Genomic DNA, 26134 nt, shown 5'->3' with positions numbered 1-26134 from the left:
TAAATTGGTCCTATTTTAACATTTACATTTTCTGGAGGATCGTTTTTTTTTTTCTTCATTATCCACTGTAATCCATAATCTTCAAAGAAAAACTTAAATATAACTGGATGGATGGGACTTAATGGATTGGACAGCGCTTCGGCTGCTGAGTTATCGAAACAAATTAACTTCCTGACTATATTCTAATCTGAGATAAACTGTAAATCAGTGGCAAAAACATTTATAGCATTTTAAACTCACATCTCAAGAAGTAACAACGTCCAACTTGAATGCATTTTATGTTGCAGATCATCGTGAACTGAAACTGTACTCTGCAAATACAAAATGGAAGGTCGTGGCGTGCATTTGTATATAAATGCTATTTATATAAAGGCTATTTAAATAAAAGGCTATTATATATAAATGTTCGCCACACCGATGCATTGTAGAGTCACCCTTTGCTGCAAGTACAGCAAGCCCGTATTGTACGTCTGTTGATGTCAAAGGCTCCATATTCTGCTAACGCTCAGGTCGAATACTCTCAGGGAAAAAACTGAAAATCAATGCTTTACAGTTTCTAAAGATAAATCTGAAGACAAAAAGTCAACATTCAAAAACCAAACTTAACCATTGTTACAGGGAGACTTCAGGCAGTCAGTGCATGTCGAGGATTTTCGCAGAACTTATTATTAATAGGTATCCCAATATATTCAAGAACTTTTTAATTTGTCTTGTAGTTTTGGTAAACGCCTGTTTTATATTAAAAATACCTAAATATTTACAAATCCAACTGTAATTTAAGACACATTTATTAGTTCCCAGGATGAATATGTCATCAGCATACCAGTGTTAGGGTTTAGATGGAAATGATTTTAAAATCCCTTCGTTCTTCATTTACAGTGCACGGCGAGCTTTCCAAGTTCTGACAGCGAGTTGATGAGAAGTACTGCCATCTTCAAAGTCCAGGCAAAGATGGCCACATTTTATCCTTTCACTGAAAATATGCCCCACCTTTAAAGTGTGAAAAATACCAGGAAGGGATCCAGCTACTGTCACTGGCTGCTGGAGTCTTTGTCGACATCGTCACTATTTGATAAACGGAGCAGTTCCTCGATCCTCTCCATGTCTTTCTTGGACTCCTCCGGCTGAGCGGTGACGGCCAGGCTGTCTATCAACTCATCAGTCATCTGCAGACGGGCCGTCCTAACAAGGAAAAACAAGGAAAAACAAATGCCTGTTTCATTTCCCCTGTAAAAATGTGACCTTAAATTGAATTTCATTTTTTATTTTGCTCCCTCATTTTTTAATCAGGTTTTGACATCATTTAATAACACCTCAGCATGATGTTTCCACTCTTAAGCCTCACTGTGATATCTTCTTTGTCACTTGGTGCCCTTTGTGGCATTTTCAGTAAAATGCAGCAAATACTTTATTAAGGCGCCCTTTTCTTACCATTCTTCTAACTTGTGCTCATAAAGCTCGCGGCGCTCTCTCCGCCTCCTCTCTCTGGCCGTTTCTCCTGTCAGAGACTGCAGGCCGATGACCATGGCTCCCATAGGGATCCTGTGGATGGATAAAGTTCAATAGAAAAACATGATGTATTCAATATTTGCTGTTTAAAAGCTGCTTTGGATTTAATAAAAGCGGCATATTCCGGTATTTGTTAAAGATCCATTTAGCTGTTTATTTTCATCAATTAAAAACAGCGTGTTAACCCAATAAATTCAGATTTCAACCTGAAACGCGCAGATTTGGTCACAAACAGACAAACTGGTTTCCCCACACTTGATTTTGTACCATAAAGTTCGATCTGGAGCGTGATGTGTTTGCAGCTGGCTGCCTCCCATCGCCGCCCGGCCCCGTTTCCACCTCACCTGCTGCAGCCCAGACTGGAGGCTGGAGCTGTTTGCACACATCAAGCGCTCCAGGTTGCTGCCCACTCAGGCACACAGAGAACAGCACGCAGCAGTCCTGAGCCAACAGGCGGACAATGACTACAGACGATCCGTCCTCCGGTCGTCTCCTTGCTTGTGCCAGTAAAGTCTTTACACTTGATTTACAGAATATAATCTGCTATTAGCCCAGTGAACTCAAACCCAGATGAGAAAAAGATGATGTAAGACTCCAAATCTAAATCAGAAGATGAGAGTTAAGGAGGCAGAAGTAACGGTAATGGTTTCCATGTTGAGGGGCAGCTGACGCCTTGGCTGGCCTTTTTACTCTAGTACCCAAAAAACATGGCCAACTGTGGTGCACATGAGTCCCTCTGGCGCAGTGAACAGACTTGGGAGCAGGATGGGGGGGGGGGGGGGGGGTGGGCAGAGGTACAGCTGGGCAGCAGAGGGTTGCTGGGAGGGGCGCAGCTGGCTGATAGAGTTCTCACTGCTGTCGGCCTCGCTGTTCACAAGCCGGCGAGCATGAGTGAATTTACAAGACTAAAGCATAAGGATGTATGTAAGCGTAAGGATGAAAAGGACACAAGTTTTTTGTTTTTTTTTCCACAAACAATGCTGAAAAGCACAGGATGCATTTACATTCAGCCTCTTGAGTCATTTTGCTGCGATTGCAGCTGCGGGTATCTCTACCAGCTCTGTCTGCAGACAACATTTGACCATTCCTCTTTGCAGAACAGCTCCTGCCTATTCAAGTCTTACAATTGATTGTTTTTGTAAAAAAAATAAATTAAATAGTCAAAAATTGTGTTTCGTTTGACTTCCACTTCACTATTATGCACTACTATATAGTCCTAATGAAATATAAGCTTCTGGCTGTCACGTGAACAACTGTAAAAACATTCAGGGGGTTGAATACTTTTGCAGGGCTCTGTAATATTTCAGGAAAAGGCTGCATGCAGCGAGAAATGAGAAGCCAAGCTCACCCCAGGACTGCTCCAATGATGCTTCCTGCCACCAGCCCCCTCAGGCCCAGGTTCAGTCTGAAAAGGCCTGCGGTGACAGCTGCTCACACACACAGATTCATCATCAATCAGAGCTCATTGCACTGCAACAAACACTATTCGAATCACACAGTTAGCTTAGAAACACAAGGATTAGAAATATAACAAGTTTCTTTCCCTGTACATATTTAATGCAAAGGTTTTGCTTTGACATTTAGTGATTTCTCCCAAGCTAGAAAAGATAATTAGGTTAACATATTGTTCTTTTAGTTTTCTGCTATCATAATAAGGAAGATGTAACTGGTCATTAATGGAGGAATGAATTTTAGTGTGAAGTCAGGCAACGGTTTACGTCTTTGTTCCACAGCTACATGGTGTTAGGGACATCAGTTTTGCTATAATAGGTCAGATTAAAAATTCATGCACAATCCGTCCACCTTCCCTGTGCCAGTAAAAGCCAGGCCACTCACCTCCGGCTGCAACGTAATTACTGAGGGCGTCTTTGTCTCTGTACACAGACAGGCCGGTGCTGACAGAACTAAAGGACAGAGCAAGGAACAAAAAAATCACACTCAGATACAAACTTAGGAGGACCACTCAACACAAAAAGGAGCAAGAATGCATTATTGACTTTATGATTTTAGCATTCAATTAGATAATTGTCCTTATTATTTAGCACATCCAGGACTTTTCTGAAGTACTTGTACCTCTTGAATTTTTCCACAATTTCAGAGTGCAGCAAAAACAAAACAAAAACAAACTCCAAAGCATTTTAGTGAGCCATTACGTAATAGACATCCAGCACTGGAAACCTGCCACGTGTGGAGCAAGATGGCGGCAACTAGGCATCAGGATATAAGAAAATGTCATCTGTGAGGAAGCTGAGGAAACCCAAGGCCAGATTTCAGAGGTGGTCTTGGGAAATGCTAGAGAAGTGCTCTCAAACTCCAGTTCCTGCAACTTTTCCATGCGTCTCAGCCCCAACATTCCTGACTGATATGAGCTCATGAGCAGAGCTTGACTGCATGCCAGTGAGGTAGTTTGTCCATTTGATTCAGGTGAATAAGGCAAGGGACACGTGTAAACGCTACAGCAAACAGCAAAAGGGTGCTCTAAGTACTAAAGGTGCTTGTTGTGGTCAGGCTGAATAACCGAGACCATATTAGCCATTAAAAAAGGTACATTTGCGTTTAATTTCAAGAAAACTATCGGAATACTACATGTATTCGGCCATTACAATTGTTATTGTTTTATGAATTCATTTCAAACAGCTGCTGGTTTGTACTTTTAACAAAAAATCCATTTAGCATTGAGGACTGAATGATTTTAGGAGCAACTGAATCATTTACTTTCCACATAATTAACATAACTGTGGGTCCAGCCAATAAAATTCCAATAAAATACACAATAATATTTGTGGTTACAATGTAAAATAAAACATTTAGCAAAGCACTGCACCTTTAAAAGTTTTAACATTTGTATTCTGAAATTGGAAATGGTGTGTCTTGTAGCATCTAATTAAAAATGTATTTTCTTGTTTTTGAAATCCCTCCCCCTCCCCCAAAGTCTCATTAAATGGCCAGCTTACCTGACCATAGTGACTATCAGAGACACTCTCCAGCTCCATCTCCACCCGTATCGCAAAAAGCCCCGGATAGCTGCGTTGTGAGCCGAGCGCTGAGAGAATAGAGTAGAAAACAAGGATGCTCGTTTTACTCCTGTCAGAGGTTACGTTACAGAGTTGAGGCCGTTAATGTTTATGTCTAAATGAATATATTTACTTAATTTTATAGATTATTCCAACACAATGGCTCTGCAGCTATGAAAACATTATGAGATGTGTTGATATCGCAATCGGGAATATTTCACATCTGTTCATCTGCCTTCAGGGGGAAATCTACCCTAAAGCATCTTTAAGTGATAATCAAAACCGATTTGTCACGATGATTCCCACTTGAGTGCGGATTTCACTTACGACTGCATCCACGCGACTCGTGTACACCTCTGCCTGGCTTAGCTGGATGTACCGCTGCCTGGCAAAGCGGGCAGCGGGCAGGCCGCCGTACACAAAGCCGGTGACCGCACCCAGAGTGCCGCAGTTTATCACATTCATGAGCTCCTCTGGGTATTTCTGCTTCTCACTACGAAGAGGGACGACAAAAAAAAATATTAAGTCGAAATATTAATAAAGAAAAGGTTATTACTAGAAGGGTCATAGGTCACCTTAAACAATATTTTTAGGTAGATTTCTACCATGAACAACTTGACAAGCAAGGATTTACTTGTGATGGAAGCTAACAAGTTACACAAAAGTCTGTATTTACAATCAGTAGGTTGAAAAATAATGGCCAAGAAAGAGAAATCAAGTGATTTCCTGTTGTCTGGTTATACGATGAAACCACATGAAACTGTAAAATGCTGTAAAATGATGAGATGAATACTTATTAGCACTAGTAAGAGTGTAGAAACGGTGGCGGCAGCATCATGCTGAGGAAGAGATGGTGCAACCTTGGGTGGGGTGGGGGGGGAGTTATGATTGTGAACAAATCAATTGGGTCTTTCCTTTCAAACCTCCCAAATATGTTTATTTGACAAGCTAAAAGAATAAAAGTACCAACAATGTAATTAACTTCTGGATTCTCATTTAACATCAATGTTCCTAATCAAAATCATGCTAAACAACCTGATGCAGAAAAAAATGAGATAAAAAACAAACATGTTCTGATAAATAAATAAAAAACAGATTAAAAGTTAGACAAGTAAAACAGACACCAACTCTCGATCAAAGAGGTCCTTGATGCGCTCCCATCCTGTGTCTGGAAACTCTGGCTTGCCAATGTTCTTTGGCAGAGCGCTGGGTCTAGTGCTGGAAGAGGAGGAGGAGGCGGGCATCTGCCCGACAGCCACATCAGCTGCATCCACCCTGGGGAGCAGAAAGCAGAGGAAACGAGGCATGGCGGTCTGGACGAGGCGCTGCAGTGGGCCCGCGCTCATCGCGCCCCGGGGGCTGGGGTCTGCCCGTCGTCTGTGCAGTTCACGGCTTGTTCTCTGCTGCTCTGGATGCATCGTGCGTCAGCTGGCGGTGAGCTGCGACGCAGAGGCGGAGACGCGTGGTTATGGCCTGAAATCCAGTTTTGAACTGAGGAACTACCGAACAAAAACGTGGCAGAATTACAGCACAAAAGCCGTCACACTAAGCATCTATTAAGCTGCCAGATCGAAAACACACAGGAGACAGACTCTCAGAGCAAATCCAAGCCTAGAGGCAGAGGTGGAAGCTGCATTTACTTTCTGCTGTAAAATACTCAATATTGCACTTTAGCTCTCATTAAAGCAGTTTTGAAAGTTCTTGGTTCAGCTTCAGTCCATTTTTGACAGTTGTGATACATTTAAAAAGACACCCCTCCTAAAAGTAGAGTAAACTTCACTGGAGTGTGCGTAACTCGCCACAAGAAAGCCGATGGGAGTCTTTCGACGTTTTAACCCCTGGTGTATGTCTGCTCATTTATTCCAGCGGATTGACGCAAAACTGGAGAACCACAAACGCTGGTGAAATTCTAAGAATCATAGAGAACAGCAATTAGAGCAGAGGCCAAGAGTCCCCCGGTAACTCTGGGGGAGCTGTGAAGCTAAACAGCTCAGGTGGGAAAATCTGACGACAGGACGGCTTGTAAAGCATGGACATACACAGCCAGACACGTTCTCTGTCCCTGTGCAAGAACACAGCTAAATACAGAGCAGTCTTTTGCAGCTTCTAGAAGAAAGGGTCTGCAAAAGACTAGAAACTGGGAGGTAAGCTGCATCCAGCAGGACTGCAAACCTTACAGCTAAATTATCCTATAAATAGGGAGATAATGTAAGTTTTTCTATTCTATTTCATAATTTTTTATCTTAATCCATGTATATAGTTTATTTGCCACTTGGCGTATCAACCAAGCTAAACATACTAAGGTTTGTAGCTAGAATATTATTATTACTATTATATTACTGTATTGGAACGTGACAGAAAGAGGGAAACGTGGGGAGGGGCGATATATCACTATCATCAAGGTGCACGCCGATAGAAAGTTAAGTTTTCCTCGGATTACATTTCAAATAATCTGTTTTTTAGCACGTATATTTAGGCTCGCGCAGCAACAGACGTGGGACTAATCAATTTAGAGATTAACACCTGCGTCGGGTCAAACTACTGGTTTTTAGACGTGAGAAACATGCTAAAACCTCCCTTACAGAACCGTCACCACACTCGTGTCGTTACACACACACATATATCAATTTTTTAATTCATTATTTTAATTCATTACTTTAATTCATCACGTTTATAAGACACTTACATAGTATAGCCAATGGCGCTGCTAACCTATCGGTGTGGGACGCTAGCTTCACATTAGCTTGTTATGTGCAAGTTAAGCCGCAGCCGCGGCGGACTTCAGCAGCAGGAAGGTTTATGTCTTATTTAACGGAAAGGTCCGGCTAATACGCACATATTTGTCTTGTCATGTGTGTCCTTCAGATGGTCAGCCCAACTAGTGCGGCAGCAGCAGGACAACTCCTCTGGCTCAGCTTTAAAAACAATGTAGCGCTGCGACAGTGAAATGACACCAGCGCCCCCTGGTGGCGGGAGCGCTACCACACAAATTATCACTGGCAGAAGATCAATGTTTGTGGGTCGGTTCCACTAAGCTATATAATACACTGGAGTGCTGATTTTGCCAAAAAACTGAAGTCACTGGCCGCCATCTTGCTACTCCCTACTCTCACAGAATCCAATAGGATTTGGTTGCAACAACAAGCAGTTTTCTGGCTGTGTGAAAACATTTCACAGGTAATTCTACAGTCAGTGAATGTACTAACACTATCAACTACTAGGAAATTATGTGCTGAAATATTTTACATGTTATTCATATTAAATATATATGTATATATATATAAGTATGTGTATATGTATATATGTATACATATATGTAAATATATGTTTTTTGTTATATATTTATGTTTCTCTCTCTCTCTCTCTCTCTATATATATATATATATATATATATATATATATATATATATATATATATATATATATATATATATATATATATATATATATATATTAGGGCTGGGCAAGTTAACGCGTTAATTTCGCGTTAACTCATTAGACTATTAACGGCGATATTTTCTTTAACGCGCGTTAACGCATGTTGGTCACATGCTTTTATTTTGTGAAGGTCTGTTGCTGCGGTGTAGGGGTTTAAATCAGAACAGTAGGTGGCGATAATGCGCCAATAACCTCGCTGTCAGCCAAGCCTCGGATTCAAAGAGGAAGAAAGGTGCTGGCCGGAAAAAAACACAGCTGACATGCGGAAGGCGGTGTTTCCCGCAGGTACCGCGAGCGAGCTTAGGCGAGGCGAGGCGGTGAGTTGGCGGCCGGAACAAGTTTTGTGCGGAGCGGAGCGGGGGGGTCTGCATCGACGCCGTCGGTGAAGTCGCTTCTCGTTTCAAAGTATCCATGTATTTTTGCCTGTTTTCCCCCTGCCATTCACTATATGCACAACAACAAAAAACCGCGTGTCAACGTCAAATAAACGCAAGCAACGCAAGCATATCGAGTTAGCAAGCATTTCAGTTTAAAGTTCTTCCAGCATTGAATATGACAGAAATAAGTTAGTTGTAACCACTGCCAAGTTAAACTTTGGTATTAAACATAAAATGGTAATGCTGCTCCCTGCTGTCACCTCAGAAATTGCCTGTTTTTGGTAGATTTTTTCCCCATAAATAATTCCCTGTCAGTGGCAATAAGCTTTAATTTATTATTATTGCTGTTTTTTGTTTTACATGTTTAAGTTGAGCTTTAAACTAAATATGTGTTACTGATAAGTGCTACAAATGTTACAACACTTTTGTTCATATGGCAGCAGAACATTAAAATAAAAGTGCTCTTTACACTACTTTTGAATTCATTCTTGGAGTTTGTAAATACAATGCGATTAATCGCGATTAATCAGTGCGATTAATCGCGATTAAATATTTTAATCGTTGCCCAGCCCTAATATATATATATATATATATATATATATTTTTTTTTTTTTTTTTATAAATAAAATGCAAAATATTTCAGCACATGACCTTCTTAGTACTTGATAGTTTTAGAACATAACAAAAGTATATGGCATTTGACATTTTAAAAGTTTTAAGCCCCCCCCTGAACATGAGAAAATCCTCGTTATTCGATGCTGTAGCGCACATATTCCCTAGTTACTGGGGGAAAATAGGGAGTACCAATATGGCGGCTGTTGGCTTCAAAGCGACTCGTTCTAACAGCACGCGATTAGCACTCCAGTGTATAATATAGCTCAGTGGTCGGTTCATGTATGTTCGGGTAAATGTATCATCAGAAACAAGACATGGAAAATGATAATTAATTGCTAATACTTTTGTTTTAAAATGTAATCTGTTAAAATATGACGGGGGTAGTCAAAAAGAGAACAGTTGGCAAAGACAAGCTACATTTTCAACCCATTATTTGAAAAATACCAAGTCAGGTTGAAAACTCTTATTTTTACAAATTTACTACCATGAAGGAACACACTGAAACCTATCGAAACAATGTTCATACAATGATCAGAGCTTCTTTGGTCAAATCAGATCACAGATAGACAGAGCCATAACGTGTAAGAAATTTCCAAATTTTAACTACAAAAAACAAAAACACAAGTCTAGCCGACAGGACTGTAAGAATACTACAACATATTCAGTAAAATCCTGCTTTAGTGATGTCATCAATCACCTCTTAACACCAACCCTGTTACCTTTATTCCACACACAAAAAATGATGTGTTAAACCTCTAGCATTAAACATGTCTACGTGAAAACTATTATTGTCCCTTGGCACTTTGCGTAAGAGGAAACGGCATTCTTCAAGTGCTAAAAACCTGTTGGAAAAGCAACTAGATACTTTCCTAAAAATGTTTGCATTTTGTTGGGATCAAATTCTACAGTGAGCTAGAAATCTTTCCTTCGACCTAATACACATTTCTCCACCTCTCCGGGCCTTGTTCATGTCTAATCTTACTGTAAAACTGACCTTTAAATACTTTTCTCTCCAGATGTACCATTAGACAACATTGGGGATGGAGTATTTTTGACACCAAATTGTCCTCATGAACCAGTATACTGTGTGGATGCACACGCCCTCTAGTGGCGGTATGGAGAACTATCTAAAAAAAATATATGAAACAAATCCGGACAAGTTTTAAAACTGATTTTTTTTTTCTTCTCAAAATTGGAAAACAAATGGTAAAAAAACAAAAAAAAATACATTCATCACTGTTAAGTTCTCCTTCAAAATAGCTGCTCCGGTCCTGCAGCGTTAAAGCTCCGTTTTTACGGGCTTCTGGACAATCTGCTTGTAGTTGCTCTTTCTTTTAGGTTTGTAGGTGAGGAGCTGGCTAAACTCGGTCAGCAGTCTCTCCCAGTAGCAGGAAACATCTTCCATTTGAAGGTGGTTGAGGATGAATTCCTGACCCCTGCGGGGGAGAAGAGAGGCAGAAGACTTGCAGATGGCTTTGGATTTTATATACACTGCCTAATTTAATTATAAAAACCCGATCTGTTACCTGGAGGCGATCTCCTGTGCGACGGCATCATTTTCTTTGACAAACTGGAGCAGCTCCCTGAAGACACAGGATGTGACATTAACTGTAAAGGGTGTTTTATTGGACTTGTGGTTATTTTCCCCATTAGGACGAATGAAGTAACGCGGGCTAAGGTACCTGACATCAGATAGGTCCTGCTTAACGGGGATGTAGTGGACCCAGGGCTTGAGCTGAGGGTAGAAGAACTCCAGCCATTCGTCGCCCACATGAAAGACCAGCGAGCCACAGAGGAAGAGATGTTTGAAGCGAAAGCTTGCCGCCACGCCCCGGAAGTTGAATAAATATCTAACAGGAGAGAACGCTTTTTTAGAAACTTTTAACTTAAATAAAGCCTATACTTATAAAAAGAGATGCTTACTTGTATTTACAGTGGTCAACCAGGGGGATTTCTTTAGCTGGAGGTCTACCAAGTGTGTCCTAGGACAGAAAATGTAAAGAATAAACAACAGATAATTAATACAGTGGTTTATGGCTCTGGTGTGGCTTCGTGTCGGACCTTCTCAGACTTCCAGGCCTGGTTCTTGGTGTACTCTGCATCCACCAGGTCGGGAGCTTCTCTGGACAGAAGGATAAGCGGGTCGCGCTCGGGGCTGGTTCTACACAAGGAGAAACAACGAAACACAGGATGAGTTGGTTTATTAGCTTAGAGCCAATTTCAGCAAACGTACACCCATACGAGCAAGCTTTGTAGCTCTAGGAACTTAATTTTAAACCCATAAATAAGCTTAAATCTAAACGACTACACCCCTAAGTCTATAAATAGAGATTTTTTTTTTTTTATTTAGGTCCACGTAAAAATCCTGAAATGGATAAACATGAAGGATGCTGGATACGTGTAGTAAATAAATATTACTCCCAGCATCCTGAGACGCAATATTTTTTCACTATATATATATATATATATATATATATATATATATATATATATATATATATATATATATATATATATATATATATAAATAAATATGGTTCACCCGGACTGACCTGGAGCCTCTGAAGAATCCTCTGGTCTCTTTCTTCTCCCAAGGCCACTGTGCTGCAGACCTGAGGATCATAGTAATCACGTTGTCCTTTAAAACCCGACATATCCCGTTATAGTTTAAAAAGTGCTTCTAAATGAAGAAGAACAGACAAGCAAACGTTTGCTTTCAACTAGACCAGAATTTATGTTCGGCAGCTGCCCTGGCTTTCCAGTCTGGTGTCTGTTTACAGGCATTTTCCCACACCTCCATGACTTCTAGGAAACCTCACTACTGACACCTAGTGGCCAGGTTGGGATATAACCCATCTAGAGCATAGACCGACCTAAAAAACACCAAAATGTTGCATTTTTTGTTTTTGGTTTGAACTTTTTTTTTTCTTAACCTTGAATTAAAGAGCCTCTACTGAGAAAATGTGAAAATATTTAAGAGTAAACATGTTGGTTGTGCTATGTATCGTTATTAGATGGCATTGTTGGCCTGAGAATATTTCGTTAGGCTGAGGAGGGGTGAACCGAACCGCGTTAAATGTCTTCCATGTTTGTGTGTAGTTTAATATTCTGAATTAAAGTATTAAATCCTACCTTTTCAGTTCATCCCTCATCAGATCCCATCTCCCCAGTCCCGTGGGGTATATGGGCCACACGGCAGGCCCGCCCTCCCAGAACGTCCACGCCGGGTACATGATGTCCTGATATTCTGCTGTCTACTAAGAGCAAAAAAAAAAAAAAACGTTTAATAAACAACGCTTCGCCGTTCTTCGCGCATTTAGACAAAGGCCGAACAGACGCCGACCTTGCTGAACGAGAAGACGGGCAGAATCGGCTGCACCCAGCCGGGGACCTGAGGGTAGTCCCTCACATTTACCACCATCTCCAAGTCGGGTAGCCTGTCGATCACCTCCAGAATGAAATGCTCCACCCCGCTGCACCTGAGAAGAAAGGCGAACCTGATTTAAGGGAGTGTAAGTTTTCAAAAGTTCACATCATTATGAAACTTCAAAAACAGCACTATAGGATTTATGTGTGCCTTTTTTTTAATGTACCTCGCTGGGAACATGCAGCTGTGCTCTCGGTACAATTGGTGTGCAATGATCTGGTAGTGGGTGCCCGCCCCTTTCTGAACAGTAGCCGCCATGACATCCTGAGAGATCCCCCTTTCGAACGGCTTCAGGTCCTGGCGGAGGACGCTGAGGTCCAAGGTCAGGAGAAACGTTATGTCCACAACACACAGTCAGCATCTCTATGTTTATATTCAAAGGCAGAGAAGAAATGTTGACACAGGCCGGTTGCAGCACTCACCTGAGATGGCAGCTGCAGTTCGCAGGGTTGCACGGCGTGTATCCTTTAACGGCTTCCGACACCTTTTCTTTCATCTTCTTCCACTCTTTGCCTACAGCAGCACAGAGAAACATGCGGTCCGGTGTTATCCTTGTCGCACCTCAACTTTGCATTCACGTGCTGTTATTAGCTCCGTCTGCCCATCAGCTCTGACCAGTTTCTCGGACTCTGCTGAAGGTTCTGGGTTACGCAGCGTGTTTTACCTTGCTCTGTCAAATCAAGATCTTTTTGACGAACTTTATTGCCTTATATATAGTATACATCAACTAAAAATAGACATACAATTCACATGGCTGGCACATAGAGGGGGAGAGGGTGGATGGGTTGGCCATAGAAGCAATCAAGGCCGGGGAAATTGGATTTAGGGTCCCATTAAGTAAAACAGAAATGAAAGTAATTACTGAAAATAACACCAATAAAATATGGCAGGGAAGATGGAATACAGAGGGGAAAAGAGGGCCTTTATAGTAACTACAAACGGGGGTAATCACAGGGTGATGCGGTGTGACGAAAAGGCCAGAGGGGGTATGGACGACAAGACTGAGGATGGGGCACACCAGTCTAAAATAGTGGGTTAAAAATGACAGGGAAACCCCCATCAGGGTCCTGTGCACACTGTGGGGAAATAGAAAGTGCTGAGCTCTTTTTATTAGAATGTAGAAAATATGAGAGAAAGAGAGGAAACTAATCAAAAAGCGAGAAAGACATTATGGGCTTGTTCCCAAAATGGGATTATGGAAGATTTGTTGTCTTAAACTACTTTAACATGGTACTCCTTGGCACTTAAGTCACAGTTTATACAATCGTTTTGTTTTTTTTTGTGCAAAAGTGCTGTGACTATTATTTTCTCCCATTTTAATTTATACTCTTTCTGGTTAACCTTTTGGGTTTTATTTTCTACGCTTCTGTTGTTATGTACACATTTGTGTCATTTTATTGTTGTTTACCAATACAAATAAAGTTATTTAAAGAAAAAAAAAAAGAACACCCATTCCACATGTTTGCCATCTTACATGAGTTATGTGGCAAACTGCAGGCAGGTCTCTTCTGCTGGATATTATTTACTGTCAGAGCATTCTAAGCCTAAAGAGTCAAAGAGGAATTAAGTGTCAACTAGGAATGGGTTGCTTACCGGTGTAAGTTTTACGTTTTAAGGTGTTAACTTATGGGCCATTTCTCCTTCTCTGTAGTCTAAAATAAATCTAGTTTGAATGAAAAGTTCACAAATACGGCTAAAACCGACAGTAAATATATATATTTATATATATTTTTAAAATTCTCAACCCAAATGAAAATGACAAAACAATAAAAATTTACATTTACACTTTAAATGACGGCTGCAAACTTAGCTTCCAGCCAGCTAGCTTTGCATGCTGCTAACTGATCGATGACTCCGTCACCAAAAAAAAGTTCTCGCGAGGGGCCGCGGCGAGATGTAAATAAGACTGCGCGAGCCCTCAGCTCTGAAGCCGTTTCGGTTTTAAACACGTCTTACCAGCCGAACCGGAGCCACAAACTTGAAACAGCAACAGAAAGCCCCAGAGAAACCGGTGCTCCATTTTCCCGCTATCTTTCGGCTCTGCCTGAGAACAAAGCGGCTCTCTGCGTTCTGTTAGTTCTGCCTGAGTGCGGTCGCTATGGTAACGTGCTCTGGAGGACGGCAGCTTCTTCTTCTTCTTTATGTTTTTTTCTGGGGGTTGGCATGCAACGAAACGGTGCATTACCGCCACTAACTGGTTTGGAGTGTGGATCAGAATGACTTATTTATACTAACTAAAATAAATTACAACCAAACTACCAAAACAAAACAAACACCCAAAAAAAAAAAAAAAAAAAAAAAAAAAAAATATATATATATATATATATATATATATATATATATATATATATATATATATATATATATATATTTTTTTTTTTTTTTTTTTTAAATCCTATCAATTAAATTACTTAGTCTAAGATAGTGAAAGGACTATCGATCCTCGTGTCAAATCGAGGCACAACATTGGAGGGAAGGAGGGACCAACAGATGGATGGATTCCACCCTCCTTTATGATGCCACTAAATAAAATTTAAAGGAATCCATTGACTTTAATCAAAGTAAATACTTTCTAGAACCACCTTTCACTGTCATCACAGACATTTTGGAGTGTGTCTCTGCTAGCTTTAAACATAAAGAGACTAAAATTTTTCTCCATTCTTTATTGCAAAACACCACAAGCTCCGTTATATCGCTAGATGATCCCTTCTGCCTACAACCACCAGCATCTACATTAACTTGTTGAAGAAACCCCCATGAGTTACATCATTTTATTTCCCTTAGAGAATAAAAGTGTTTTTGAACTGAATCACATTTAAGATGGAGTGTGTCTGTGGACATTCATTTGAAAGTCTTTCCCAAAATTCTCAACTGGATGCCGGTCCAGACTTTGACTAGGCCATTTTAACAGAATATGTTGATTTGACCATAACCCTTCCACTGTGGCTTTAGCTAAAAGTTTGTGGTCACCGTTCTAGTGAAAGGCAGACCTGCCCCATAGACATATGTCTGTTGGACCCCTTATGTGTACAAAACGGAATCCTCCTATCTTAGCCTTCATTCATCTTCCCATCAATTCTGACCAGTTTCCATGTTCCAGCTGCAAATAAATCAATCCCTACAGCAGACTATTTTGCCATGGGTATCCTTTTGCCATTGTTCAGTAAAGTCTAGATTTGTGGAGTAAACAGCAAACGTGTCCCGTCAACACACTCTTCCTGCCATGGATCCCTGCAGGTCCTCCAGAGTTACCATCATCTCATTTGACCAGAGCTCTTCTGTAAATGAGTTCCGTCCAATGAGTTTCCTTGTGAGGAAAAGAGAAGGAGGAGGAAGGAAATCCTCCAGGGAAATAGACTGTGTGAAGACAGGCAGAGGAGGAGATAGAGGACAAAAGGAGAAGAAGAGCTGCCAAAGAAAAGAGACGGAGGTGAAAATATCAATTAACTAATACAACAAATATTTTATATTCGTTAGGCCCCAAAAACTTCCGACTCGCAAACCTCTCTAGAGGGGGAGGAGCAATGCAGCACATCTGGCTCGCTGTGCTTTCCGGCCTCAGCCTCCGACTGGCTCTCCCCTGCGGAGCCGAGGAAGGTCTCGAGTTCCCCAACTTTGACGGCAAGGACAGGGTGCTGGACATTAACGAGCGCAACTACAAGAAGGCCCTGAAGAGGTACGACCTGCTGTGCCTGTTCTACCATGAGCCTGTGCCGGCCAACAAGGGCCTGCAGAAGCGGTTCCAGATGACAGAGCTGGTGCTGGAGGTGAGGAAAAGGGGGCACACTTTCCGAGCGGCAACCAGTGATTTTAAACCCATTATGTGCCCTCTCTGAAGGCTTGCGCTCATCCAGGGATTGTTTCTAGGTCATTTTGTTAATTATAGCTCGCTCCCAAAAAATTTGCGTCCTCAAAATTGACTGACTTTAACATCCCACCCCTTATTCACCTTTGTTTACAGATTTCAGGCTGAATTGTTTCAGGTCATCCAATTATTTTTTTACTGCATTAAGATAGGCTGAGTAAATACAAAATGTATGTTTTATTTATTGTGTCTAGAGTCACTATCCAAATCAAGCTCGCCAGATGTCAAAAAGTAAATTTCCACTAAACCTTATAACTGCCTCACCTTAGGGCAACAGCTGCCATCAAGTGTTAAGAATGGGTCTTTTACGTCTCTGTGAAGAAATTTTGGCCGTCTTTTTGTTTTGTTTTTTCCATCGCTACCACACTGGAAGGTTTCTAAGCATGAAAGGCCTGCTTTAGGTCATGTCACAGCATCTTAGTCAGATTTAAGTCCAGAATTTAACTACTCCATGCTTAAACCTCAGTCTAATTTCTTTTAACCATTCAGAGGTGGGCAATCATCGTAATGTTAGACCCTTGATGCTCTTCTGCTGATATACTTTATAGGTCTTAAGATCAGATATAACACGACCCACACCTTCTAAATATTTGGATGTGTTTTCATTTGTCATAATTGACTTACATCTACAAATGGATTTTACTGGGAAATGCCTAAATTCTTGAGATATAAATGAAGCCAAGTTGAAGTTGACTTTCTTGATTCTACTAACCAGGTAAGGGTGTGGAAAGTGAAATAGAACTAACTCAACACCTTATGGTAGATTAAATTTACTCTCTAATTTAACACTGTATGGGGGTGGGTGCTATTATTTTACATCTAGGGCAAAGACGTTTTCTTTTTACCTTAATAAATTAAGGTATTGTTAAAAAAATAACTTTTGGATTTAGGTTGTCTTGTCTGATACTAAAATTGGTTGATGATCTGAAAGATTGAAGTGCAACAAAAAAAAACAAAAAAAACAGAAGAACACTGATAGGCTCAAATACCTGGATTACCAACTGTATTTGATAGATCCATGAATTCTGCTCTCTACCGGGAAAACATAAACATTTCAGACCATGAGTTTGTGATCTTTTAGCCAGAGCTACAACGGAACAGTTTGGATGCTGGTGTGTTAGAATGGCCTAGTCAAAGTCTGGACCCAAATCCAACTGATTTTAAACTAGAAAACATCTAAACTAAGTGCAACGATATTATACTTCCATGTTCTGACTTCCAAGGTAAATCAAAAGCAGCACACTGTTGTCCTTAGGAACAATGCTAACTGCTATTAGCCTCACAATCCGATTTCATGACATTATGCTGTTTTTTTATACATTCAAAGATCAAAGGAACGTGTTCACAAGTAGATTCTGGTCAGTACTGTTACAGATTTAATGAAATACAAGCTATTATAAGTCCCAACAAACAGTTTATTGCTGCAGCTGTCTCTGCCAAATGACTGGCAGCCATATTGGATTTTGACGTCCGTGAAAAACAAAAACAAAACAAAAAACGTTCTGTGTCAGAACTCCATTGTGAGAGGAGATTCCAGTCGATTGCTCCAACTTATAATGTAGGATTTCCTAAATGTGAGTTGAAATGAAACGCACGATAACAGCACAAACACACCTTGGTGGAAGAACTGATAACTGGTAATATACTATGATCATAACTCTTTGGTTTCAAAGAAAGATGATTCTGAATCATCAAGTTTTCAGTTGTTGATTTTTCTTTTTGTTGTGATCCACCAGCTCACAGCTCAGGTACTGGAGAACAAAGACATTGGTTTTGGAATGGTGGACTCCCAGAAGGATGCGAAAATAGCAAAGAAACTGGGTATGACTTACCATCACGTTGTCCTGTACATCCATGCTACATCTTTTTAAAACTAACGATACTGAGAGCTATAGTGTGTGTAAAGTCGGCCGACATTGAGCACTAATTGTCTATCTCTCTCCTCCCAACCAGGTCTGGAGGAGGTTGGAAGTGTGTATGTCTTCAAGGACGATCGCGTCATTGAGTTCGATGGGGAGCTCTCAGCAGACACCTTGGTGGAATTTCTCTTAGATGTAAATGGACAAATCTTTCATCGTCCAAACTTTACAGCAGGTCCTCTGGAGCCATGACTAGGATAAGTCATAACTCTCGTCTTTCCTAGAAACGAAAAGACAGATTCTTTGCACCCTAATATTAAAGAAAAGTTCTAACAAGTAAAGTCAACATCAGAGCAAAGGTCTCACCTCCATTTATACTCTGCTAACAGGGTGTAAATGAACTTACACCAATTGACATGGCAGTGAAAACAGCTAATTGAGGTTAGTTGGCAATCTGAGAGACATTTATAAGAGCAACCAAACTCTGCTGTTGTTTAAGGGAATACAAACAACTGTATGGTGACGAAACACATGAATAGTCAAACTACATCATTTTCAACTATATATATATTATTCTAGTGCCAATTCATCCCCTCCGTAGGTACTTAAATGTTAAAGTTAGAGAAAAGGATGTTTGAAACAACAGCAGTGAATTTATCAGCTTAAATTTATTTTTATTTTTTGAACCAAGATCTGACATTGTGGCACGCAAGATAACTTTGAATGCATTGCAAAATTTATTTAAACCCTTTTTAAATTCTGTCACGTTCCAACCACAAAGCTCAATGCGTTTTATTGGGATTTTATGTCAGAAATCAACACAAGCGTATTCACTCCGGAGCTTCAAATTGTCAGAACGTCTCTGAAAATCAACTTTCCATGTATTGTTAGAGACTTTCAGCTGCATTGAGTTTTTGACTTTGTCATCCTTCAATTAACTCTGACCATCTTCTCTGCCCCTGCTGAAGAAAAGCATACCCATACCATGATGCTGCCACAACCATGTTTCAGGACTGTGATGGTGCATTCAGACCATACGTTGTTGGTTATATGTTGATTTTTCAGGTTACGGCCACAACCAAACCATTTTGTTTGGGTTTTAGGTGCAGACCAACACAGAGTAATGCATATTTGTGAAATGAAAGGAAAATTACCTGAGGTTTTTGTTTTTACAAATAAAAAGCTATAAAGTGCGCCATATACATCTATTCGGACCGCTTATCTTTGATATCTCTAAAATAAGCAACCAATTGATTTGTGAAGTCACCCAATCCTATACGCCACCCAATTGGCATATAGATTCCACTTGGGTGGAAACTAATCCAGCGGTTCTGTGAAGGCCTCCAAGGTATGCTAGATAATAGTAAAGAACAGCAGGAACACATCAAACAGGTAAGAGATGGAGTTTAGGAGAATTTCCATTAACTACCCTACTGTGAAACATGGTGGTAGCATCATTATGTGGGCTTCGGAAGATGGATGCCAATACAGGAACTTCCTTAACCTATAATTACGCACTACGTTTTGTTGGTCCATCACATGAATCTCAAAAGTTTAAAATTTGAAAGGTTTTTGGACCAATTCGTCAAACTAATTTTTTTTTACAGTGAGCTGACCTTTAGTTTTGATGAGATCCGGAGCCTGGTTGGACTGATACCGATCCTCCTTTGTACATAACATCTTCCAGGTGCTGGAGGATCCAGTGGAGATCATCAATAATGCCATGGAGCTGCGAGCCTTTGAGAGAATGGAGGAGGACATTCGGCTCATTGGCTACTTCAAAGGAGAGGACTCATGTTAGTTTGTCCAACGCTACATGCAAATGAAGGCATATATAATGTATTTAATGGGAGTGTTTAATGGGGGGTAAAAAAATATACCCATAGTGCATCACTGTCTCCTTGATGTCCCAGTGAGCTCCTGAGATGCTAATGGGATCTAGAGGCTAATGGTGCTACATCACCATGAAGCCCGTTAAAGAGAAACCTGATTCCAGACACTCTCACCTAGTCTCAGGAGACATTTTAAATAGCTCCCAGCTCTCCATGTAATAGGTCAAACTGCAATTATAGTTCCAACCGGGGAAAAAAAATAAAAATGAAGAGACAAAGTGAAGCAGGGAAGATGCTGGCACAGATTTTCATCATGAATCCCATATCTGTCCACAGATGGGTTGGTCCTTGGCTGTGACCTTGTTGGCAGCAGAGCCAGGAGCTCTTTACAAGCGTATAAAACCGTATTAAGAGAGGCTTGGTTACTTTAAGAAAGACTGTAAAACCACAATGCTGGGAAATTTGAAGAAGATGAAGGGGTTTACTGCTTTCTTTGCTCATCACACAACAAAGAGTTGTCTAGGTGTGTGACGAAGCTTCGACAAAGCTTCACTTCTTTCCATTACGTTTCTTACGTTATTTATTCTGGACTAAAATCCCCTTTTCTCTGTCGCTTGTTTTGTCAGATTACAAAGCTTTTCAGGAAGCCTCGGAGCGATTTCAACCTTACATCAAGTTCTTTGCGACATTCGACAAGTCTGTAAGAAACGCATCACTTTACGAATGACATGTTATTTGTCCTATGGATTTATCATCTTTCCTCCCATGTGACTCACTAAAACAAGATTCTCTAGTTTTTTTTCCCCTGTATCATTGCACTTAGATGCGTCAGATCAGTTAATTTTGATGTTTGTACATATCTAATAAAAGTAAGCAATGCAGTATGGACAATTCAAACATCATATAATTCTTTATACAATTCAATTAATTTTCTTTCAAGCAGAAAATGAATTGGTTGGTCCTGAGCAAATCAAGAGCGAACAGAAAGTGCTGATGGAGTAAATTATTATTATTTTAGCAGGATAACCTGGAATAGACATCCAAGATTTCATTGTATTACACAGGAATTGTAAGGATACAAAAATATACAACTTAACCCAATTAGGTTTATTTACCATATAAAAGCAACAATTTCCTCCTACGGTAATTTTTACAGTGACAAGCTCAAAGCTCGTAAGCGCCAATATAGAAGCAACACCCACTACATTTAGTGCTGATTGTGCAAAACCCATAGTTTTTTATACAATAGAATAAAAAAAAGTTTTCAAATCACCTTTAATGCACTGAAAGGGTTTTGATTAATATTATCTTGACATGTAGGTGTGTTACTTTACTTTAGGTCGCCAAACATCTCTCCCTCAAGATGAACGAAGTCAATTTCTACGAGCCGTTCATGGAGGAGCCGGCCATCCTGCCCGGAAGACCTCTGTCCGAGGTCGACATAGTTGAGTTTGTCACCCAACACAGGAGGTGTGTTCTGTATATCCGGCTGTCCAGATACGCTGAGGTGCTTATTTCAGGTGGGATTTACACACACACACTGTTATCACCACAGGGCTACACTGAGGAAGCTCCGGGCAGAGGACATGTTTGAGATATGGGTGAGCGACGTTTAAGTCTTACTGATGCAGACTGAAACCTTTGCTACTTATATGAATCATCACTTCATTTATAGCAGCCGCAGTTAAAGGATTGTAAATGTTTTTTTCTTCTCTTCTCTAGGAGGATGATATGGATGGGATACACATTGTTGCCTTTGCTGAGAAGGAAGATCCAGGTCCAATAGCTGCGATTCAGAGATTTTTTGTTGTTTTGAATTGTACTGTGGATGGCTGTGGAAACAGTATTTACCTCTTCCAGATTTCTTCCGTCATGCTTTCGTCATGTAAATGTTTCGCACCATCAAGCGAGCTGTAACCGGGGTAAAATGCCTTGGCCCTACGTGAAAAAGTTAAATAATTAAAAACAGTGCTTAAGGCCAAGTTCAAAATCATTAGCTGTAACCAGGCCCAATTATTGCCAGTCTCTCTGCGGTGTAGAAGGGTAAAGTCCTGAGTTTGAATCCCGGGTCGTGTCAGGAAGGGCATCTGGCCTAAAAGCTCGGCCAAGCCTGCGTGCAAGTTGTCATGACTTCTGACGGCTGAAAAAGGGAGCAACCAAAAGGTCTCACAGTCCTGATTCCCACCAGACGTATAAAAATGAAGAAATGTTTTAAACAGGACCTGCCTGACAACATGAAGTAGGCCAAAAGATCTCAAACAAAAACTTATTATTCTCCAGTCTGTAGAAACATGTGACCAAATGAGAAAGTAATTTTCTATCAGTCTGTGGTACTCCAGAAAACTGCATAAAAATGCAAACAGGAAGTATAGACTTGAATCTGATCTAGAATCAGTGTCATACCTTAAACAGGCAGTTTATGCTTAAAAAAAAATAAATAAAAAATTCACCTGACGGGATGGACCAAAATTCCTCCACGGGAATGAAGTTTTTTGCAGTTTAAATTGTTTACGCTGAAACACTGAATTAAGAAAAAACAAACTTGTAAGAGGGTAAACCCTTTTTGATGGCACTTCATGCTTCTGTTTTTTTTTTTGTACCTCATTCTCAGATAAGGTAAATATCTACTGTTGCACACAGATGGCTACGAGTTCCTGGAGATCCTGAAAGACGTGGCCAGGGACAACACCAACAACCCAGAGCTCAGTATTATCTGGATTGACCCTGATGACTTCCCTCTGGTTCTGCCTCAGCATCACACCTCCTTTCCCCACCAACAGCATGTCGCACAATAAACTACTACTACACGGAATAAAATTTAAACATCTTGTCCCCACAGCTGACCACGTACTGGGAAAAAACGTTCAAGTTGGACCTGTTCAGACCCCAGATTGGCGTGGTGAACGTCACAGATGTAAGTAAAGGTCCAGGTTAAGACAGCCAAAACGCCGACGTCTAGTGAGCCACATGCTTTGGTGGACTACGTTCCAGGCAGACAGCGTTTGGCTGGACATGTCCAACGACGAGGACCTGCCCACGGCGGAGGAGCTGGAGGACTGGATCGAGGACGTCCTGTCGGGGAGGGTGAACACCGAGGACGACGACGAATTTGCCGATGACCAGGAAGACGAGCGCTACGTCTCGGAGGACGGCGACGAAAGTCCGGACCCGGACGAAGAGGATGATGGGGATGACTAGGCTGGCCGAGTTGGTGTCTTTGGAGTTTGGAGGCAAATTCAAGCTTTGTTTATGTCTGATCATTAAAGAAAGGTGAATGTTCAATGTGATGTAGTGGCTTTAAATATTAGGAAATCTAGACAATATAGATTGTAGTTTTAGACGAAACAAATGAGAGATTATCAAGGGCATGTTTGTGACCTAATTTTGCACATTGCCTGAAGCTGCAATTCTCTGTTATTCACCAAGGATCGTGTCCTCTAATTGATTCCTCCTTACAACTTTGAGGCAAAACTGGTGCAGCAAAAAGGGACCAGTGAACATTTAGGACCTTAAAACTGTCTGTAAATTAAGTGAGTGATTACCTGCAAGTATATACTTAGAGAAATAAAGGACAAATGGCGACACTTACGTAGCCTACTTTAATTTATCTCTCCACCATAAACCTCCTAAATCAATTAAACACACAACAAACTGACTTTGCCCCTTGAACCTTTTCAGATTTTGTCACTTTCCGACCCCACACCATGGTGTTGCCACCGCCATGTTTCGCAGTGAGCACCGCATGTTGAGAGATGTGCAGTTGGTCCAAACGTGGCACGCATGTGCAGTGATCCCCCTCTACTCCGACACAATGTCTTCATTAAAAGTCACCATTAGTACATTCAACACCAATTGTGTGTGATTTAATCATAGTATAAATCCAGCTGTTCAGTGAAGGCCTCAGAGATTTGGAGAACATCAGTGACGAACAGCAGACGGGAAATGTAGAAAGTTGTGGCGAAGTTTAAGTTGACGGGATAAGGGAGCTACAGGGAGCTGCATCGTCTGCATTGTCCATGGCTTTGCAGCAATCCCTCATACTGAGCCCGGTTCTGCTGGAGGTTTTTCTTTCCACTGTCGCTTCATGCTTGCTCAGTATGAGGGATTGCTGCAAAGCCATGGACACTGCAGATGACTCTCCCTGTAGCTCTTACGCTTCTGCAGGAGTGAATGCTGCTTGTCGGGACTTTGATGCAATCAACTGATTCCCTTATATAGGAAGTTTTTGACCAATCTGTATAATATGATAGCCTCGTGAGACCATCCTGATCTCGCGAGCGTTCAAGGTTTCACTCGCAGATCAGTCTGGCTACTCTCCGTTAAAGAAAATTTGGAGCCGTTCACTAAACGAACGTCCAATCAGCGTTGGCTTTGAGGCGGGTTGAGGTGTGACGCAACGAGAAGCGCAACAGTTCAGTCTAAAGAACGTGGCGGCTTCAGCCGATGAAACTAGCGTTAGCGTGGCTATCGAGCAAGTTTTATCGGAATTACAGAGTATTTCTTTGCTGAGCTAACGAGCCTTTACCTGCAGCAGCAAGAGTAGCTTGGCTTGTGGTTGTGTTTTCGTCGTCGCTCTGTTAGTACGTCATATGCTTCGTTGATCTGATTGGTTTATTTGGCCCGTCTATCACCAACATAGGCCAATCAGCTAACCAGTATTTTCGCCCCTTCCCAAAATTACTTCAACGGAAGGTTTCCAGATGGATATGCGGAGCAAATCTATCTGGCGGAGTCAGGTAAATAATATGATTGATTTTGACTTTGTAAAGTGCCTCGAGATGACATGTTTCATGAATTGGCGCTATATAAATAAAATGAAAATTGAATTGAAAAATTGAATAAATACAAGGCAATCCGGGAAGAAAACCCAAAGCATCCAGTCAGAGTTCTTTTAGAAAGGTTTGGATCAAAACATATTCATGTGTTAGAATGGCCTAGTCAAAGTCCAGTTTCTGGCCACAGACCATCTCCATTTTGCTAGGTGGAATGGGTGTAAAAGTTGGCTTTTACCAATATTAGCTCAGCAGTGTACACGCCCCACTTTTCAGATTTTCAGCTATAAAGAGTTTTTAAAAGTTACAAACAATTTTTTCTCTGTTTCACGTTGTGCTCATCTGGTTTACAAAATCCTAAATGATAATAACAGGATAATCAAGGGGTATAAACACCTTTCCCGGGGGCTCGGCGTCTGTTTGTTTGTCACTTTCAAAAATACAAATCTAAGAATACGCCCAGAGATTAGCCCTGATTGATGCACAATGGATCCCTTCTCCTTTCAGGGAATACGTCCATGCTGAATTATTCAAACATTGGTAAATAATTCAGCGACGCAACGCCTCATAATGGTAGTGGACACCTGGACACGGAGGCTGGGGGTTGCTTCGGCTCAGAGATGGCCTCGTGGGGGCCCCGGAAAACTTCATCAGTGAGATTCTGCACATGAATAAATGATACAAGGCGACGCAAGAATCATTATTCATCCAGGTCTGGGATGTGGGATAAACAGGATGTTTGTTTCATCATGTGGGCGTCACACCTTACTCATGCAACTGGACAACATCGACTGGTGTTGTTTGCGCGAGAGCGTTTAAACGCGACCCGAGGCGAGTAAACATGTCACGGACTCTCCTGAGGAAAAAGGAAGCGGCAGCGCTCTAAGTGTTGTGATGTTCTGCGGGGCACTTCGGGTCACAAGATTCTCCACGGGTGTCGGCTGGGATAAGATCTTACAGTCGGTTTCTCGGAAACAGGGAAACAAAGCAACTCGTGTTTGTGGCCTTAAGACGGGTGTGCAAGAGGTGTTAAGGGTGCTGATTTCCTGCTCATAACCAAAGCCGGGTGGGATTTTCTCTTCGGATTCAACAAACACATAACCAGGTCATTCCAGTACGAATATAGAGGCAGAAATGAAAGGGGAGAAAACGTTCCATTTATATGCAAATTCTCTCCATTTCCTCCCACTATCCATCCTCTGCCCCCGTGTCCTGCTCCCGGAGCGGGCGGGTGAAGACGGGGCAGGGACGGATGAGTTTCGACAGGCTCCCCCCCCCCCCTCCCTCGGCACTGGGAGGGATGAGGTTGTTCGTTTTCAGGGCTGGACACAGACGCTGACATTCATTTCGCCACAAGGCCAACAGCCACGCGCCTCTGACAGGCTACTGGCGAGCCAATTACCTCTGGGCTCCATGACAACGATAA

General features: G+C 41.3%; 3 protein-coding genes across 6 annotated transcripts; 1 reads left to right on the top strand and 2 right to left on the bottom strand.

Annotated features, from left to right (window-relative positions):
* Positions 1-261: 261 nt before the first annotated feature.
* On the bottom strand, positions 262-7490 carry timmdc1 (translocase of inner mitochondrial membrane domain containing 1). Of its 4 annotated transcripts, none has more exons than XM_012875849.3 (8): positions 7360-7490; positions 5652-5962; positions 4851-5016; positions 4464-4552; positions 3346-3413; positions 2858-2936; positions 1432-1542; positions 262-1182 (listed from the first exon to the last, which is right to left on the bottom strand). In XM_012875849.3, the coding sequence occupies exons 2-8, from the start codon at positions 5939-5941 to the stop codon at positions 1032-1034; spliced, it is 954 nt and encodes a 317-aa protein (XP_012731303.2). In that variant the 5' UTR covers positions 5942-5962; positions 7360-7490; the 3' UTR covers positions 262-1031. The 4 variants fall into 4 exon arrangements, with proteins under 4 accessions (XP_012731303.2, XP_012731302.2, XP_021178909.2 ...); XM_012875848.3 differs by lacking the exon at positions 7360-7490 and adding an exon at positions 7210-7337 and having other exon boundaries at positions 944-1182; XM_021323234.2 differs by lacking the exon at positions 7360-7490 and adding an exon at positions 7215-7332 and having other exon boundaries at positions 944-1182.
* Positions 7491-9533: 2043 nt separating this feature from the next.
* On the bottom strand, positions 9534-14478 carry poglut1 (protein O-glucosyltransferase 1). Its single transcript, XM_012875847.3, has 11 exons — positions 14337-14478; positions 12803-12893; positions 12547-12690; positions 12297-12432; positions 12086-12207; positions 11506-11565; positions 11015-11114; positions 10877-10935; positions 10636-10803; positions 10480-10536; positions 9534-10389 (listed from the first exon to the last, which is right to left on the bottom strand). The coding sequence occupies exons 1-11, from the start codon at positions 14398-14400 to the stop codon at positions 10233-10235; spliced, it is 1158 nt and encodes a 385-aa protein (XP_012731301.2). The 5' UTR covers positions 14401-14478; the 3' UTR covers positions 9534-10232.
* Positions 14479-15072: 594 nt separating this feature from the next.
* LOC105935457 (calsequestrin-2) lies at positions 15073-23524 on the top strand. The gene is made up of 11 exons (XM_012875846.3): positions 15073-16147; positions 17982-18066; positions 18199-18299; positions 19792-19900; positions 20563-20636; positions 21276-21406; positions 21492-21537; positions 21659-21713; positions 22577-22677; positions 22776-22850; positions 22928-23524. The coding sequence occupies exons 1-11, from the start codon at positions 15905-15907 to the stop codon at positions 23132-23134; spliced, it is 1227 nt and encodes a 408-aa protein (XP_012731300.2). The 5' UTR covers positions 15073-15904; the 3' UTR covers positions 23135-23524.
* The last annotated feature ends 2610 nt before the right edge of the window (positions 23525-26134 follow it).

The sequence above is a fragment of the Fundulus heteroclitus genome, chromosome 24 (assembly GCF_011125445.2).
Source record: "Fundulus heteroclitus isolate FHET01 chromosome 24, MU-UCD_Fhet_4.1, whole genome shotgun sequence".
Lineage (NCBI taxonomy): Eukaryota > Metazoa > Chordata > Actinopteri > Cyprinodontiformes > Fundulidae > Fundulus > Fundulus heteroclitus.
This window is presented reverse-complemented; position numbering and strand designations above follow the sequence as displayed.